The 16,913-nt window shown below is 38.6% G+C and overlaps 1 protein-coding gene across 1 annotated transcript in view; it reads right to left on the bottom strand.

The window, feature by feature from the left end:
• Nucleotides 1-6,451: 6,451 nt before the first annotated feature.
• Nucleotides 6,452-16,913, bottom strand: part of PPP3CC (protein phosphatase 3 catalytic subunit gamma) — a gene marked incomplete at both ends in the record, with an annotated part of 52,738 nt that continues 42,276 nt past the window's right edge. The window contains 4 exons of the mRNA XM_084245052.1: nucleotides 6,452-6,636; nucleotides 7,791-7,820; nucleotides 13,819-13,916; nucleotides 14,504-14,585. Coding sequence (XP_084101178.1) covers nucleotides 6,452-6,636; nucleotides 7,791-7,820; nucleotides 13,819-13,916; nucleotides 14,504-14,585 — 395 coding nt within the window. The remainder of the gene's footprint in view (nucleotides 6,637-7,790; nucleotides 7,821-13,818; nucleotides 13,917-14,503; nucleotides 14,586-16,913) is intronic.

Here is a 16,913-nt window from a genome sequence, read left to right as displayed (position 1 = left end):
CTAGGTCTGCAGCAGGCTCCCTTCCCGGCAAGGGCAAACTGAGATAAGGCAGATAAGAGGACCGATTTGTTGGCCTGACAGCGCTCTGGCCTCCAAACAAAGAATAACCTTGTCTTGCCACCTCCTTCGCTGTCAACTGTAGCAACATTAAAGACTGCCTAATTTGCCATTAAGTTACTAATTTTCTGTATCCAAATTTAACACTTCCAAAATCCTGAGAGTTGTGATAAAAAAAAGGAGACCATACAATTACATGTAACAGGCAAGAAAATGGGGATTAGACTTAGAAATAATGAGATAAATATAAATTTGCATTTGAATTCATTTCCAGGCCTTCAATAATTTTTATGACTCTGGAAATAAGGGTAACTATGACCGCAGCTTACTGAGGTTTAGCTGAGATGTAAGGACACTGCTAAGTCAGAACACCACTGGACAACAAAAGATTTCAAAATTCATACTGTTTTGAAATTAGAAACCTAGGCTCACTTTCTGGTCCATAAATAGCACTGTCAACATTGATGTGGCTGTATTTGCCGTAAATTTGTCTATCTTAGGCCTAGCAGGGCCTGACCTTAGACTTTCTATCTCTGTGGCCATGACCAATAGAATTCCCTCACTGATGCATTTTCTTTCCTAAGAGTTCTGGGTCCTCTCCCTGCTCCCAATCTCCCACTTGCTCACAGGAGGTTGTTTTTCCTTGTGAACTCATAGCACCTCATATTTCTAGGTTTCAAAGGAATCAAAAGGCTAGTTTGACACTCCTATTCTGGGCAGACTCACTCCTTATTCAATTCCTCTCTGCTTCTTCAACTTCTCCCAAGTTGGAATTCATCCAGGTCTATTTTCAGGATCACATATGAAGTTATTAAGTTACTATAATAAATATTACTATTATCCTTCATAAGGACTCCGTTTTCTGAGATGCTTCCTTTTCTCCAAGCAGCACCATCTGCTGAAGAAGCCTCAGAAGGAGCTAGGACCTGACCATGAGTTAGAGTGGGCAAAACGCCTGGTAGGAGATCAGGGCAATGGAGTGGGGTCTGAGTAGGAGAAATGGAAGCTCCCACCGCAGCCACCAAAGCCTGTTTTAAAGTGAAGGGCAGGAGAGATGAAGGAAAAAGGTCTTTTTCACTGTGACGGGATTCCTTTCCTTGAGGAGGGTACTCCTTGACATTGTTAGAAACCAGTCTAGACACCAAACATCAGACTTCCCCTTGACTTGTGCAGTTAGAAGGATAAGCATCTAACAGAAGTGTCTCCAGCAGGAAATAAGACACAGGGAGCCAATAAAGTTATCTTTTAATTTTAAGAGTAATCTTTTTCTTTTAAAGATGACTTAGAATTTACAATAAGAAAGTTTTAACAAATTTCTTATTCACAAAAAGACTTATTAAACAATTTCTGCCAATAAATAACATTTCCACCATTTTCTTTACTGTAACTGAAAGCAAGCAATCTCTAAGCACAAGCAAATAATCCATCATTCAGAAAAACCTTTTAAAAAATTATGCCACCAGCTAGTCTCGTGTCTGGTTACCTCACTTGGAAATAAAACGAGGATCTTTCCTTGGCATATGCCTACTGACATTGCTAGTAGGAAAATAACTTGATCACAGTGTACTGAGAAAGAAAACTGAGGCATACGTGATGGCATCTTCAGAGAGATTCTTTGACAAAAAAAAAGCCGCATCTTTATTGCCCCAAATAAAAATCTATGATAGCCCCCCTCCTTATTACATGCACTTCACTTTAACATGCAAAAAGAGAAAAAGGTTTTTTGGAGACACCTATGTCAAGGGAGTAAAGGGAATCAGCAAGAACTTACAGGGAGGCAGTGTGACTGGCCCTACTTTAGAGCTGCTCAGAGGGATGGTCCACGTCCATGTCCACGCTTCTGGGTCCTAAGCCACTTAGACTTGTCGTGAGGGTGTGGAAGAGAAGATGCATAGCCCTATCTCAGGCAAAGGTGTTATTGAGCAAGTCTTGCCAAGGTTGTTGGTGGGGAGGGAATGTACTCTCCAGTATCATCTTTACCTTTGTGACTGCATAGATGAAGGCAGCTAGCCCTGACCCCATTCACTTTGACTGGCTAGACATGGGCAGTGCAGGTCACAAGTCTCAAAGTAATACAGGTTCCCTCTTTCACACTCCATCAATGTTTGTACAAAGGTCTATTGTTAACATAGTTCTCTCTTGATTCAAGATTAAAAGTAACACACCTGTTTTTCAACCACACAACTCACTTTCTTCCTCTACACACATCTGTTTTCTTATGGCCTCCTACGAGCATTTGGTCATAGCAATTCCAAAGAGCAACTATGCAAATATAATGCTTTGGAACTGCCCTGCAGGTAATTCGGACCCTCCGCCAGCTATTGCTGGGGCTCCTATGCCACCTAGACTTGTCATGAGGGTGTAGAAGAGGCTGCCTTTCACTCCCTCTTATAGCAGATTTCAGAAGAGATGTGGACTAGGTGCCAGACTAGGTAGAATCCATGGCTGTAACCATAGATGAACCCCATAACCAGGGTTCTGGGCTCACCCTCCCTCTGAAATCTTTTCTGCCTGCATTGCAAAAGTTGAATAATGCTTTGAAAAACACTTGGGTTCCACAGTTACTATAACAACTATAATAAATAATGGGGATTCTAGAGTAATACCTCAAGTCTTTATGGAACTGTAAATAATTTTCAGTACAAAAACTGGAGAGAAAAGCCTGATATTTAATACAAAGAAAAATTATGAATCAGTCAATCTGGAGCAAGCTTTTCCTAAACCGTTTTAACTGGCTGTGATCACCCAGATTGGTCAGGATGAATTTAATTCTCAAGAGCTTGAGTCTTTTATTTATAGCTATGGTACAGTCCAAAATCCTAGAGAAAGGCTACAATATTTACATACCACAAGGCGAGGAGGGGGAATAGAGGTCAGCCTTACTCACTGGGAGACTGGAGACAGTCTGGTCCAGCAAGCCCAGCAGATCTCCTACAGGCATGGTGCATTCACTCTCATAGTCAGCAGCTGCCTCAAACTCTGTTTTAAAGTTACTCAGAAAAGGCTCTCAGGGACAATTCCAGGGCTGAAGGACCCCAAAACTATCTAATTTTACTAAACCCCACCTTTGTCCCTGAATGACATTAAATAGTAATACTCTCTTGATAAGACAAAAAAAGATTTTTCTTTTCCTATTTTGAAGGTGTCAGGAAATCACACCTAAGTTATGAGGGTAAGAAAGCAAGTCTTTGCTATAGAAACTTGCTTCATTGACTTGCAACTATTATGGAGGAACTGAAAGGCAATACAAATAGAGATAAATGTATATGAAAAAATGCTGACATTCCTAGACAAGCTGATTCTTCTAGGCAAGGAGCTATATCAAGCCCAACAAAGTGTGAAAAGCAATGTTCACCTTGCTGGTTAATATCCAGTTGCAGAAGGCCAGAGAATCAGTAATGTCTATACCTATAATCTTGATGTTCTAAGAAAATGTTTTTAGGAAAACTGAGGTTGCTTTTGTTACACATACACACACGTACACACATACACACGTGCATACACACAAACACACACACCCTTGGCTTATTATTTTGCTTTTGTTCTCACATTCAGAACAGAGATTAAAAAAATATGCATGTTTTGAACTTACATTAGATTGTTATAGATGAGTTTTTAAATAGAAAAAAAAGCCATCTGATCAATTAAAAATTTCATATGATGTGAATGTAAACAAAAGTGGCAAAACTGGCCCATGGGAAGCTTCATTTCCAAAGTGGTATTTAGAAGTGGTTTTGATCCCCATCTCACCTCAGATGAGGGAAACCGGAGGAAATAATGTCCTAGTGGACCTTAATGTAAAGGAGGATATAAGAAAAGTATTTTCTCCCTTCAAAACCAGTTTGGCTTCAAAGATGCCAATCTGGCAGAACTCTGACAGGAGCTAAAATGTAGTCTGAAAGGGCAGCCACAATCCTACAGCAAACCCAGGACTGGCAGCCAGCTCCTGGGCTGTGTGATTAAAACATTGTTAAGTCCTCCAGTGAAGTTTAAGGTGAAGAACAATTACTGTTATTACAATACATCCCTAAGGTCCATGCCCTCTACACTGTCTTGACTCCAATGCAGATGCAAATTTAGGTACAGCAACTGCTGCTCTCACTTTAAGAAGCAGTATCACGTCGACACACTCAACTTTCTAAATGATTGAAACGCACACCCCAAAATTCTACAGAACGAAAGAAATACATTTATAATATAACAGAATTTTCAAACCTAACTTCCTTCAAGAGCTGTTGCTCTTCTATTTCAAATTCACTCCAATTTTCTTGATTCATGAAATCTTGTCTCTCTACTCTGGCCGATCCTTCAACAGTGCAAAGGGTATCTGTAAAATATATCCTTTTGCCAAGCTTCTTTGAAGGAAACTTGCTTTATCATACAACTTATTTCTGAGAAGATAATGAAGACAGCCCTAAAAAATTGTCCTCTTTACCTGCAAAATTGTTATTTTTTGCTTATGAGGATCTGTAATAACTAGTTCACTACTTGCCTGCTGATTAAAGATAGCCCTTAAGAATAGTTTCTACCTATGGATTGTGCATGTAGAACAATATTGCCTCAATGAAAAAAGGACAAAGTGCGAACAAACCTCCACCTTTCAAATCTGTCACATGGACTGATTTTGGGGAAGATTTCCAAAGGTATCGGTCTTTAATACTGGGACTGGGGAGGGAGGAATAGGAAGATGCTCAGCTGATGAATTCCTTCTTTGAATATAAAGAAATGATGATTACAGGGACAGCTACTCAATTTTTTTTTCTCCTTTCTTTCTTAGGTGTTACAACCTCTAAGAAGGCTTTGTTTTCTATCTCCTTCATCAGTACCTGTCCTGTCTTTTTTTTATTATTATCAGAGCAACATGTGCGCCCATTCCCACCCCCAAAATGCTTTGATCTCTGTCATAAGCACACTGAGAACTATTAGCAAAAGGTATAGAAAACAGATGTGCTAAGTCCTCATTCTTCTAATGAAATTGCTATTTTGAAATGGTTTCTGGTTTCCTTGAAGCTCCCCCCACTAAGTACTACTGTTTGAGATTCTTGCTTTAATACAGGTCCCCACATCCCAAAAGACATTGAGGAGTTTCATAAATAGGCATCTCCACACTTTGGTAGTGTTGCCCAGATGGCACATTCCCTGCCAAGCTGACCACTGAGTGTTACAACATGGCACCAAAACCAAGAACTTAAGGATCCCCGAAACATCTTTCAATAGTTGGCAGTGACTTGAAGAGTTGAGGGCAGATTATTCAAACACCACATCTGACTACATGTTCTGGATTCCAAAATAAACTGACAGAGATTGAGACACACTTCAACCTAATACATGCTGAAGGACAGAGAAACATCCCAGTCATTGATATAGAAAAGAGGAAATCCTCACTTTCCCAGGGCCATTTAGCACCACTTCCTATTCACTCTTGTTAGCTTCCATTTCCCCTGTAGGTTTCCAAAATCCTGGTATATAAAAACAGAAAAGTGGTGGGGAAAACAGATGGAAAAGCTGATGTAATAACGTGGAGGGGCACGACGACTTCTCACTGTTGAAGGTTCTGCAGAGGCATATATACAACAGTTAGAAACGTGGCTTTCTTTGTGGATGGGGTTAAATCACCTAGGTTTCAAAAGTGAAAGCAAAAGGATTTGGTGATAGTGAAAGCTTTCTGAAAATCTTTTTCTCCCCCAAAGTTCAAAGGGAAATTTAAATTGATGTCATTGCTAAATGAACACTTTTTAAGTAATTCTAAGAAAATCTCTCTTTACTTTTTATTTTGTTTTAATTGAAGCTATTAAAAGCAACTGGGAGTCCAGAAGAAAGTAAGTTATTATGGAAAAAGTTCTTCTCGGTCCTTCAAATCACTGCGGTTAGGTTATTCATGTGAAAGTTCTACTATGATCAAATTTTCTCTAAGAATAGTTTTAGCCACTGAAGTCTGAGAGATACTTGGTATATAATAGTGCCCTAGAGGAGAAAAAAAAAAAACGATAAAACCCTCTTGTGTTTGAAAAGTTATTAGTCTGAAATGAAAAATATTACCTACTAAAAACAAGAGAAAAGGCTAGCTAGTTCAAGTCTGAAACCTAGATTGGAGGTTTCCAAGGCCCTTTTATTAGGGGAAGGTCCCCTTTATAGCACAAGACTTCACATATGTATTGACAACAATCAGATCAATTCCTAAAAACTAGGAATAAAAGGGAAAAACAAAACAGATGCACTTTTTTTATATAATGAACATAAATTAAAAGAATTTATAAAATGGTTGCCTTTCTTACAGAATAAATGCAGAGTGTATTATGAATGCACCTCCAGGTTTAAGATGTTTTGTTTTCCAATAATAAATAAATAAAATTTGTTCTGAAGTTCTGATCCACCCTGCAGCAGGACTGAGTCATTACTGGCTTTTCTTCCCTGGGTCGCTCTTATGCGCAGCATTTGGGTGGACAGGGGTTACCAATTTCACTGGCCCATCTGCGTACTGGCTATCCTTCCGGGGAGGCATCCGCTCATTTATTCGGTCTAGACCTCGAGCTTCTTCAAAACTCCGGATCCTGTGCTGAAGCGAAAACCCTCTGATAGCTACAGAAAAACAGGAAAGGGAGGAGCTTAATTAGACAGCAAACCAACAAACAAACCCCTTAGCATATAGCAACTTCCTAGAAAAAAACATAGAAGGGCAGCAACGGAGCACATGTCTGGTGATGGTAATTGGCAATATCTGATTTGAATTGGGCTTGTCTGAAACAATTGCTTCCTTAAGACCCAAAGGGTGAGCCAAAACTGTGAAAATAATTTCCACAGAAGCTCAATACAATTAATCATAGCAGAACTATACCTGATGAAAAGCTAAAAAGTTCTTACTCAGCCCCAACATATTTGAGAAAGTTTCTTATGAACCAGAAACGTGCTCAATGACAGAAATAAGGCAACAGAAGAGTAATAGAACAAGTTAAACAGAGTAGTAACTTTAGCACAAACATCACACTGATTACAAAAAAAGAAAAAACAACAACACTAAGAAATCTGGTCTTTTTATTTAGAAGGACAGTTGTTTGTTTTTTTTATCTTGCACAACCAGGAGCTGAGTTAAAGTTTAAAAGCCATTAAACAGCCTCTAGATATTTTCTTTTCTGTCGAACGTTTGTATTATCAAAAAGAGATATTCCCATCTTGGACCACCTTAACAAAAACAATTAAATTTATGAGACACATTTATCAATTCTAGTGGTTTTCTCCAGATTTATAATGTATTACTTAAAATCATTTTCAAAGGAACAAAGATAATTTGGCTTGACTGCCCCGGACAACCTCAGAAATGAATCGAACTACATTGCTAACTAATTTTGCCTCTTTTCTTGAAAGCCTTTAGAACCACTGGATACAGAGGCTCACCTGCTCCAATTGCTAGTAATCAAATGAGTGTCTTTTGTGCATGGAAGGAATCAGGATTTAGTTATTTGACCCCTCATGACCAGTTTCTGAAGATTCAGCCACTGCATTAAAACTGACAGAGCCCAGAAAGCACTGTGGCTGTGGAGAGGGGCATTTAAAAAAACACAAATACAGGACACAAAGGAAGCACTTGCTTCCTGGGCAAGCCTAGAAATGTCTATTTGTTTTCTCACTATTAACAGTTCTGGTGATGCAATAATAAAAGATCTTAAATGTTGACAAGCTTTTTAAAACTAGTAGACAGACACAAGATCACATCTATCACAGGAATATGGCCATACCTTCCCGGGCCTCTACCGCTTCTACTGTGGCTGTAAGAGCAGGAGCAGTGGCATGCAAAAACGAAGATAGAAAAAGAGTGAGTAAACCCGCACAGACATCCCCAGGGCCCATCTGTTAGCTACTCCCACCCAGAAAAAAGTCAACTAGTTAGAGAAGCGAGAGGATTATTGCGAAAAACTAAACTATGAGTTTGGGGAGTTTCTAATACTTTTAACATTTCAGGTGTCATGGGAACCTTTTCTAGTCAACGGCATCTACTGCTGAGACCATGGAGCCCATCAAGCTGACTGAGAAACCAAGAGTTACGTTGCTTTCCTCATTTTAAGTAGCAGCTGCTAACTTATGTCTTGACGTTCACAGATGGAAATAACTTGTTGAGTCAAATCATTTAATATTACAACCATCTTTTAGATGATATTAAATGAGCTGTCGCTGAGTCCTATTCAAAAACTTATTTAAAACTAGTTATTGTTGGTCCTCCCTGGTGGCACAGGGGTTAAAGACACAACACTATCAAGCTATTGGCAGCCATTGCAGCATGAGTTCGATCCCTGGCCAGGGAGAAGGCCCACATGGCGCAGCAGACTTCTCCTGACTCACCCGCTGCTCCCCTCAGCAGTGTATTTCAGTACATCTGCCTGCTCTGCTCCCCACTCTGTTTCTGGTGAATCCTCTCACCTCCCCCCCATCTCTGGCCTATGCCCCAATATTTGTATGCATAAATAAATAAATCTTAAAAAAAACCTAGTTATTGTTCTCAAGAAACTTATGTAGGGTCTAAGTGTCTTTCAAAATTACTTAATGAACAAGTGAACTTTGATTAACAGACTGGAATTTGGAAAGAGAAAAATGGGTTGGGTTAAAAGTTAGGGAATATTTCTTGTCCAGGGGTGGAGTACTAAGCCAGCAAAAGCATAAACATATTCAACTTCAGATACAAATTCATGTACCATCTGGAATCAGCGAGAAAGCAGAGGCTGGCATTTCCAACCCATATGGCTTGCATTCACTGTGCAAGAAAGCAAGTCAATCACTAAGAAGGATTCTCCTATAACTTAAACATTATTCCAACAGGTGAACTTCCTTGCATCTTCTTTGTAAGACAGTAAAAGTTCTAAAAATGAAAAGGTTATGGGTTGTAGAAAAAAAGATCTTGTTAGGAGAACGCTGTCCTCTCAATACCAATTTTTTAAAAGAAGGCAGGGAAGAATAATGAATAGTAGCAGTTCGCTGTTCTTGAGGCTTTATATATGGATGAGAGGAAAACAGGAAGAACTGAAAGTTTACTTCCTAATGCAATGTAAAAAAATGGAAACTTGGAATCAACTTACCAACTGCTTGCATCTGTTAAACATATGCAGGCATGTGTTAAAGCAATGTCACCCCCTCTCTAATTTCCTCAAATAGAACAAATAAACTTTCACAAGATAACCATAGCACCTTCAAACAGCACATTGTGGATACAACTGCTAGAAAGTAGGTGACAACGCATTGCCTAACACTGTGCAGTGCTGGTCTAATGAGTGGGAGAGGTATGTGGTGAAATGCACACTGGCATGACATTGCTTAGGGCCTTCCTGGAATTGCTTTTTGCACTGGGTATGAAGGTACTGGCCAGCAGTAAGGAACAGTATAAGAAAGTCATATAGTACTGAGAAACTGTTTTTTTCCCTTTACTGAAATACATTTTCCAGTAAAGATTATTTTTTTTTACTAAAATTCAATTGATAAAAAATAAACTTAACTTCTTTAAGTTGTGCAATTCAATAAAGTTCATGTATTTAGAGCTGTGTCACCATCACCACAAATTATGGTTTGAACATTTTTATCATCACAGAGAGAAACATCATTCCTCCTATCCCTAGACTCATTCTATTTTCTGTCTTAATAGTTGCCTGTTCCAGACTTTTCATACAAATGGAATCAAATAATATGTAATTTTAGTGACTTTTTCACTTAGCATATATCAGTACTCCATTCCTTTTTGTGACTGAATAGCATTCCACTGTATGGCTGTATCACATTTTGTTTATCCACTCACTCACCAGTTGATGGACATTTGGGTTATTTCTGCTTCTAGGCTATTGTTTTTTTTTTTTTTTTAACTTTTTTTTTTTTTAGAGGCATGTTTATTTATTTATTTATTATATTTGTTTGTTTGCTTTGTTTATACATGCACTGGGTACAGTCAGAAGCGCAGGAGGGTGAGAGAATTCACCAGAGCCAGAGTGGGGAGCAGAGCAGGCAGAAGGACTGAAGTACACTGCTGAGGGGAGCAGTGGGCGGCAGGAGAGGTCTGCGCACCATGTGGGATCCTCCTCCGGTGGCCGGGGAGCAGCCGGGGATCGAACCGGCGCAGCAGAGGCCGCGGGCAGCTTCGCAACCCAGCGCTCAACCGCTGCGCCACCGGGGAGGCCCTGCTTCTAGGCTATTGTAAAGAATGCTGCTATGAACATTCATGTACAAGTCTCGTGTAGATATGTTTTCATTTCTCTGGGTTATGAGGGTTTTCTCTGGGTTTTCATTTCCCTGGGTTAAGAGTAGAAGTGCTAGGTCATAGGTATGTTTAATCAACTAAGAAGCTTACAGATTAGTTTCTAAAGTGGCTGCACTATTTTATATCCCCACCAGCAGTGTACTAAGATTCAGCTTTCTCCACATTCTCACCAACATTTGTGTTACCATCTGCCTTTGATATCTCAGCCATCGTAGTGGATAAAAGCAGGATCTGTTTGTGGTTTTGATTTTCATTTTCTTATAGTCTTACGATGTCAAACATTTTTTCACATATTTGTTGGCCATTTGTATGTCTCCTTTGGAAAAATGTCCATTCAATTTATTACCCATTTTTTAATGGTGTTATGTATCTTTCTGTTATTCAGTTAAGAAAGTTCTTTATATTTTTTGGATATAAGTCCTCTATCAGATATACTATTTATAAATATTTCTATCCATTCTGTGGGTTGTCTTTTCACTTTCTTGATGATTCCATTTATAGCATAAAATTTTGATTTTGGTGAGGTCCAATTGGCTGATTTTTTTTTTTTTAATCTTATGGTCTTTGTGAAGTGTGTTCAGTTGTTGACCTTGATTTTCCTCTTATTTTGGCTAGTAGGAAGCTTGGAGTCAAATCTGTGGTTAACTATTGGCTTTATTTCTGTTTTTCTTTGTGTTTCAATATCCAAACATATTTAGTTTATTTCACCATGCTGTATGTATACTGTAACTTACTCAAACCCCTCTTGGAATCAGATGGGACATAAATGAACACATGCTGTAAGGGCATATGGAATATTATTGGCTTAAAGTTCTCCATGTAGTTATAGAGACATAAAGGTTTTTTTTGGCTAATGCTGCAGTTTGACAATGAACCTGTGCAGCTGATACACTGATAGGAAAGTATGCACTCAATTCCTTTCTATCAATAAGAAGATAAGCTCTAAAAAGTTGATTCCAACATTCCTTTTGTTATTCTTACCCATTCCTGAAGATTTCTATCAATTTTAGAAGTACCCATAAAGAATCTGGTATTGATTAAATCACTCATATTCAAAACTGTATACATTTTGGACTGAGAGCAAAGGTAGATTGAAAATTACAAAGAATTCCAAACAATAACTCTATAAAATTCTCTTTGTATTCTTCTCATATTTGGTCTTTCAGGGCCTAGGAAAAATTGATTCAGATTAAAACAACTTTGTGGATCAGTAAATTTTCCAAATTTTCAAGTAAGGACATTATAAGAGATATTAACCTACGTTTCTTCTTGTTTACTCTAAATTGCCTTGCAGAGATGTTCTCAGAATATCTCCCAGGACTAATTACCAAAGTAATGGTAGAAATGTATTTAGCTTAGAAGAAACTGAACATTTATTTGAGAATCAAAAATTCAATATGAAATAGCTTACTGATCTTTTCTATGAAACTGCTAAAATTAAGAAAACTATGCACTTTCAAGGAGAAAACGTTCATTCTTCCTTCTAAATAGCTAAAGTCTAAAATTCTAGTATTCAATGTTAAAAAGGGAAAATTCAGTTTTATTGAAAAAAGGGAGAGGGGCCTCCCCAGTGGCCTAGGGGTTAAGTCTCAGTGCTTATCACTGAGTTTGATCCCTGGCCAGGGAGCTGACTCACATGGTGCAGCAGACCTCTCCTGCCTTGCACACTACTCCCCTTAGCAGTGTATTTCAGCACATCTGCCTGTTCTGCTCCCCAATCTGTCTCTGGTGAATCCTCTCACACACATACACCCCTCCCCAACCCATACCACTGGCCTATACCCCAGTTCTTCTATGCAAAATAAATAGATAAATTTTAAAAATAAAAAATAAAGGGGGATAAAGGAAATTTGCTTCTATTAATCACTAGTGGTGCTACTTCCACAAAAACGCAAAGAATTCAAAAGAAAAATATAAGTAGAAATAATTCTGTATGACAAGGGAATGAAAAAAAGCAATGGTACTCTAGTTTAAGGTGTTAATGCTCCAACTCCAGTGTTCATGCCTAAAATTAGTCATCTAATGAAGTGATGGCTCTTCAACCTTGCTTGACTGGATCTATGTTTATTCTAACAAACATCACTCTCTTCATTCAGACTTATGTAAAGTTCTGTCCTGAGAAGTCGGCGCCCATGTAAGTTTTAAAACTGACCCCCTTGTTAAAGGGTGACTGTGGCACTGGATTGGGACGTGGCTTGCAGGTAAACTCCCTCATTGTTTGATAATTCTAACAACAAAAAAATAATAAAGGTATAAAACATACACAAGTAAGACTTCTCACATGCACAACTGTGAAGTCTACAGCACCATACACTTTTATATAAAACACTCCCACTACTCCAAACTTCCCTTGGGTCCCTTCGGGATCAATATTCTCCCATCAAAGCAGTGTCATTTTAACTTCATTACCATTGATTAGCCTGCTGTTCTTTTCTTTGAACATTATATAAATGACACGGTTTGTGCTCTTTGGTATCTAGATTTGCTAATTTACTACAATATCTATGAGATTCAACCATGTTGTTGCAATTATTCATGGGTTTTTTTTATTGCAGAGTGGTATTTTGATATGTAACAACACAGTTTTATTTATCTCTTCTTCTATTGATGAACATTTGGGTAGTGTCCTGTTCAAGGATCTTATTAGTAAAATTAAGGCGAACATTGCTAAGCATGTTCATTAAGGTGAACATCCCTTAGCAGACACATGCCAAGGGAAAATCCACATTTTCTTGGATTTATACCACATGTGGAGTTGCTGAGTTTTAGGGTAGATATATGTTTAACTTCACTGACTATCAGTTTTCCAGAGTGGTTGAAACAATTTACTAGTCCATCAGCAATGTGTCTAGTTCTAGATCCCCACAAACTCAGCAGTACTCGGCACACTCAGGTCTTCTAGCTTTAGCCACTCCGGGAGTGTGCAGTGGTATCTCACTGTGGTTTTAATATCCATTTGCCGGGTGAGTAACTGTCTCAAAAATCTCTTCATATGTTTATTGGTTATTTTGATAGCTCTCTTGTGAAGCACCTGTTTAAATCTTTGACTATTTAAAAAAAATGGTTGTCTGAGTTCTTACTGAGGTGTTTTTATTCTGAATACAAACCCTTTATCAGTCGTATGCGTTACAAAAATCTTTTTCCAGGTTCTAGCTTGCTTTTTCCTTTCTTAATCCTGTGTTTTTGTGAACAGAAAATCTTAATTTTAATAAAAGATAATTTATTGATGTTTTTCTTTTAGTGTTAGTATTTTTTTGTGTGTTAGTATTTTTTTATTTAAGGATTCCTTATCTAACCCAGTAACTATTCCTCCCTACTTTACTCTGGGAGTTTTACTTTTTACATTTAAGTTATAATTCAATTAGAATTAATTTGTATATGGAAAGAAGGGTCAAGACTTATTTCCCCCCAAATGAATATCCAGTTGCTCCAAAACCCTTTACTGAAAGAACCTCCAATTTTAGATTTTACATGGACTATTAGATAACAGGAACACAACCATTCATGAAAGGAGCATTTTTCATACTCACCTGTCTCAATAGTCTGCTTTCCTCCTGAGAGGACACCCAGAGGGAGTGTACCTGTAGGAGTCAGGCCCTTGAGAGTCAGCACACTCTCACTCTCTTCCCTGCAAAGGAAGATCAAAGCCCTGGGTTAATGCCACAGGGTGTCTACCACTCAGCACCAACTCAAAGACACTTGCAAGAAGTTAAGAAAAGATGCACTGAGATGTAAGACAGGTTCTCCTACTCCCTACCCTTCCCCTGACCCAAAGGTAGGTCTGTTTTCCGTAAATATTCCAATTTTAAGCACTCAGTCTGCTTTTCAATGAGGCCCACGTGCTGTTCTAACATCTGCCACATTTCATCCCATTTAATCTGCCTAATAACTGCATAAAGCAGGTCTTGTTATTATCACTCTTTAACAAACAAGAAAAATGAGGCATAAGATCATACAACCAACAGGAAGAATAGGCAATCTGGCTCCAGAATCCACCCTAAACCTCTCCCCTGACTACAACTAAGCTAGGACGAAAAGAATGTTTGCCAGGACTGTGCAAGTCACTTCAATACGTAGGTCTGATTCAATCTGCACTCAACCTGAACACCTACAGGTCTAATACCAAATTCCAATTCTAAAAAACTTCTGAAATCAACTTCTAATTTATTCTTGAAGCGCTTTCACCCCACAATGTAATGATAGACTTATCCTTACCGAAGAACTGAAAAGACCCGTGCCATCTTCCCAATGGCTCTGATTTTATTCTTGATGATCTCCTTTCGAACTGTTGTACCTCCTTAGAGAATACAAAGAAGAAGTGAGTTACAGGAATATGTTAACAGAATAGTTAAAAAAAAAAGTAGGGTTTTTCTTGGTTAAAGAAACTGTTTTTAAAAAAGAAATCAAGGCCGACGTTTGTTTAAATAAACAAAAATCCTAGAAAGTTCTAAGGAGCAAGAGAAAAATTAAATCCAGAAGAGAAAAGGATGAAGTGAAAAAAATGGAGGAGCCACAGAAAAAAAAAGACAGACTGAGCAGTTCTATGAGAGGTCATTTGTGGTTCTGAAATGTTGAACACAGCAAAGAATGAAGCATACATAAATAAAGACAGTAGCTACAGCAGCGATCTCTTGAGAATGCTGTGGGCCACCTCAGGACGCAGGGTTTGGCCCAAATGGCAAGGGACAATCCAAGCAGCTTGTCTTCTGCATGTGAATACAACGCACAGCCAGCTCTCCTGCACTTGGGCAGTCTGCTTTCATTGATTCCTCACTCACATACAAGTGAGTTATTCCTACCATATACAACTGTGCAGAACAAATTATGATGACAAGGAAGGTATTTTATAAAGCAAATTCAAAATAGTTAACACAAGACTTCATGGCCTTTTTCATATAAAAATCAGGAAATACCTCGCACTTGAAAAGCCAAGGTCCAGGCATGCACCAGGTGACCACACTCAAAAGTCAGAAAAGAAACAGCCCTCTCCTTCCTCACCCCCCAGCTCTCAATATCCTGCAGGATTATAAAGCATGTCCAGAGAAAATACAGATGTTAAAACAGAAAGGGAGGATGGAGAGCCTGTTTGAAACTATTCAACTACCCACTAACGAGTCTACCTAATAATACAGTGTGGTAGGACAGACAGCCAGGACGAAGCATATGTTAGTAGGGTACACCTTTCTGATAGCGTGAAATGCAGTGATCTTCAGGGAGAAGAGACACCAAGAAACAATGAAATGAACATGGAAATATGAGAAGAGAAAGTGAAGCTCACATGGAAGTGAGGACAAAATTCCAAGTGAAATGCAACGAGAGAAGCAGGCTATCATCTTTACCATTTCAGAAGAGACATCCTAGGGTCAAGACAGACCCTTCAATCACAGGTCTCTTGTTAGTACCTTTTCCATTTAAGAGTTTTGCTTTATATTTATTCACATATATTGTTATCCAACACATTCTATTCCCACAAAATTAAACAAAAAGATATTTGTGGGACAAATGATGCTAGAAACTAGGAACAAAAACAAAGGGCAGAACAAACAGTTCACAAATCTCCTAAGGAAAATGCTGTTTTTACTTTAATGGCACCTGTATTTTCCTCCTACCATTCTGGGAATTTTGTGATTTTTCCTTTTTTCAGCTTTATTTTTCTTCATAATCTCACGTTCATTCAAGTTGCCCTTTTCTGTCTTGTGCTTGCTGTTGTCTCTCTCTTATAGACTACCCTGAGGTGTCCTGGTAATCCTTGTTTGCTCAAGATTACCAGGGAGAGGCTGAAATGCTTTCAGAGTTGGCAGGTGGAGCTTTACACAGAGGGCCAGGGTGGGCCCATGGTAGGGAGTCCTGCGAGTCCTTACTGAGAATGCAGATGGGATCTTCATTCACCTATTTTTGGAAAGGTAATGATGACCTCAATTGACCCCCAGTTCAGAAACTCTGGTCTCTATTTTTTAGAAATTAGCCTCTAGACATGGAAAGAGGCAGTCACCCATCGGCAACTAGGACTTCACTTGCCTTTCAAACAGCTTTCACCTATTTATTTTAGCTCTGTGCCTATCTCTCTGCTCCTGCTAATTCACAGTCCCTAAGTCTAACAACGGGTGCAACAAATTCCTTTGCTTTTTGAGGATTCTGTGCTGGATTCAACATTGCCCATCATTAAAGTAAGCTTTAGCTTTCTTGAACCTCCTAAGTAAGTCAGTAACACAAATCCATCTGTTTTCCAACTCCAAAAGTTCCCATAAAAATCTCCCCTATTTGTAGGTTTATAACTTTAAAAGTTCTTTTATTGTGAAGTACAATAATCATATAGAAAAGTGCACAGAGCAAACAAACATATGACTCAAAGATTAAAAAGCAAATGGCCACATAACTGCCACTCAAATTAATAGAAACCTGCCAGCATCCAAGATACCCCTTTGTGTACCGACTAGTCTCTCTCTTCCCAAAGGAAATCATTCTCTCGACATTTTACTGAAAGCACTTTCTTGCTATTCTTTATAGTTTTACCAAATATGGATGTATCCACAAGCACTAGTTTTATTGTTTTTGAACTTCATGTAATTGGAACAGTCAATGTATATTTTTGCATCTCATTCCTTTTGTTCAGCATTATGTGAGA

This window comes from Talpa europaea (assembly GCF_964194135.1).
Source record: "Talpa europaea genome assembly, chromosome: 10".
In the NCBI taxonomy this organism is placed as follows: Eukaryota; Metazoa; Chordata; class Mammalia; order Eulipotyphla; family Talpidae; genus Talpa; species Talpa europaea.
This window is presented reverse-complemented; position numbering and strand designations above follow the sequence as displayed.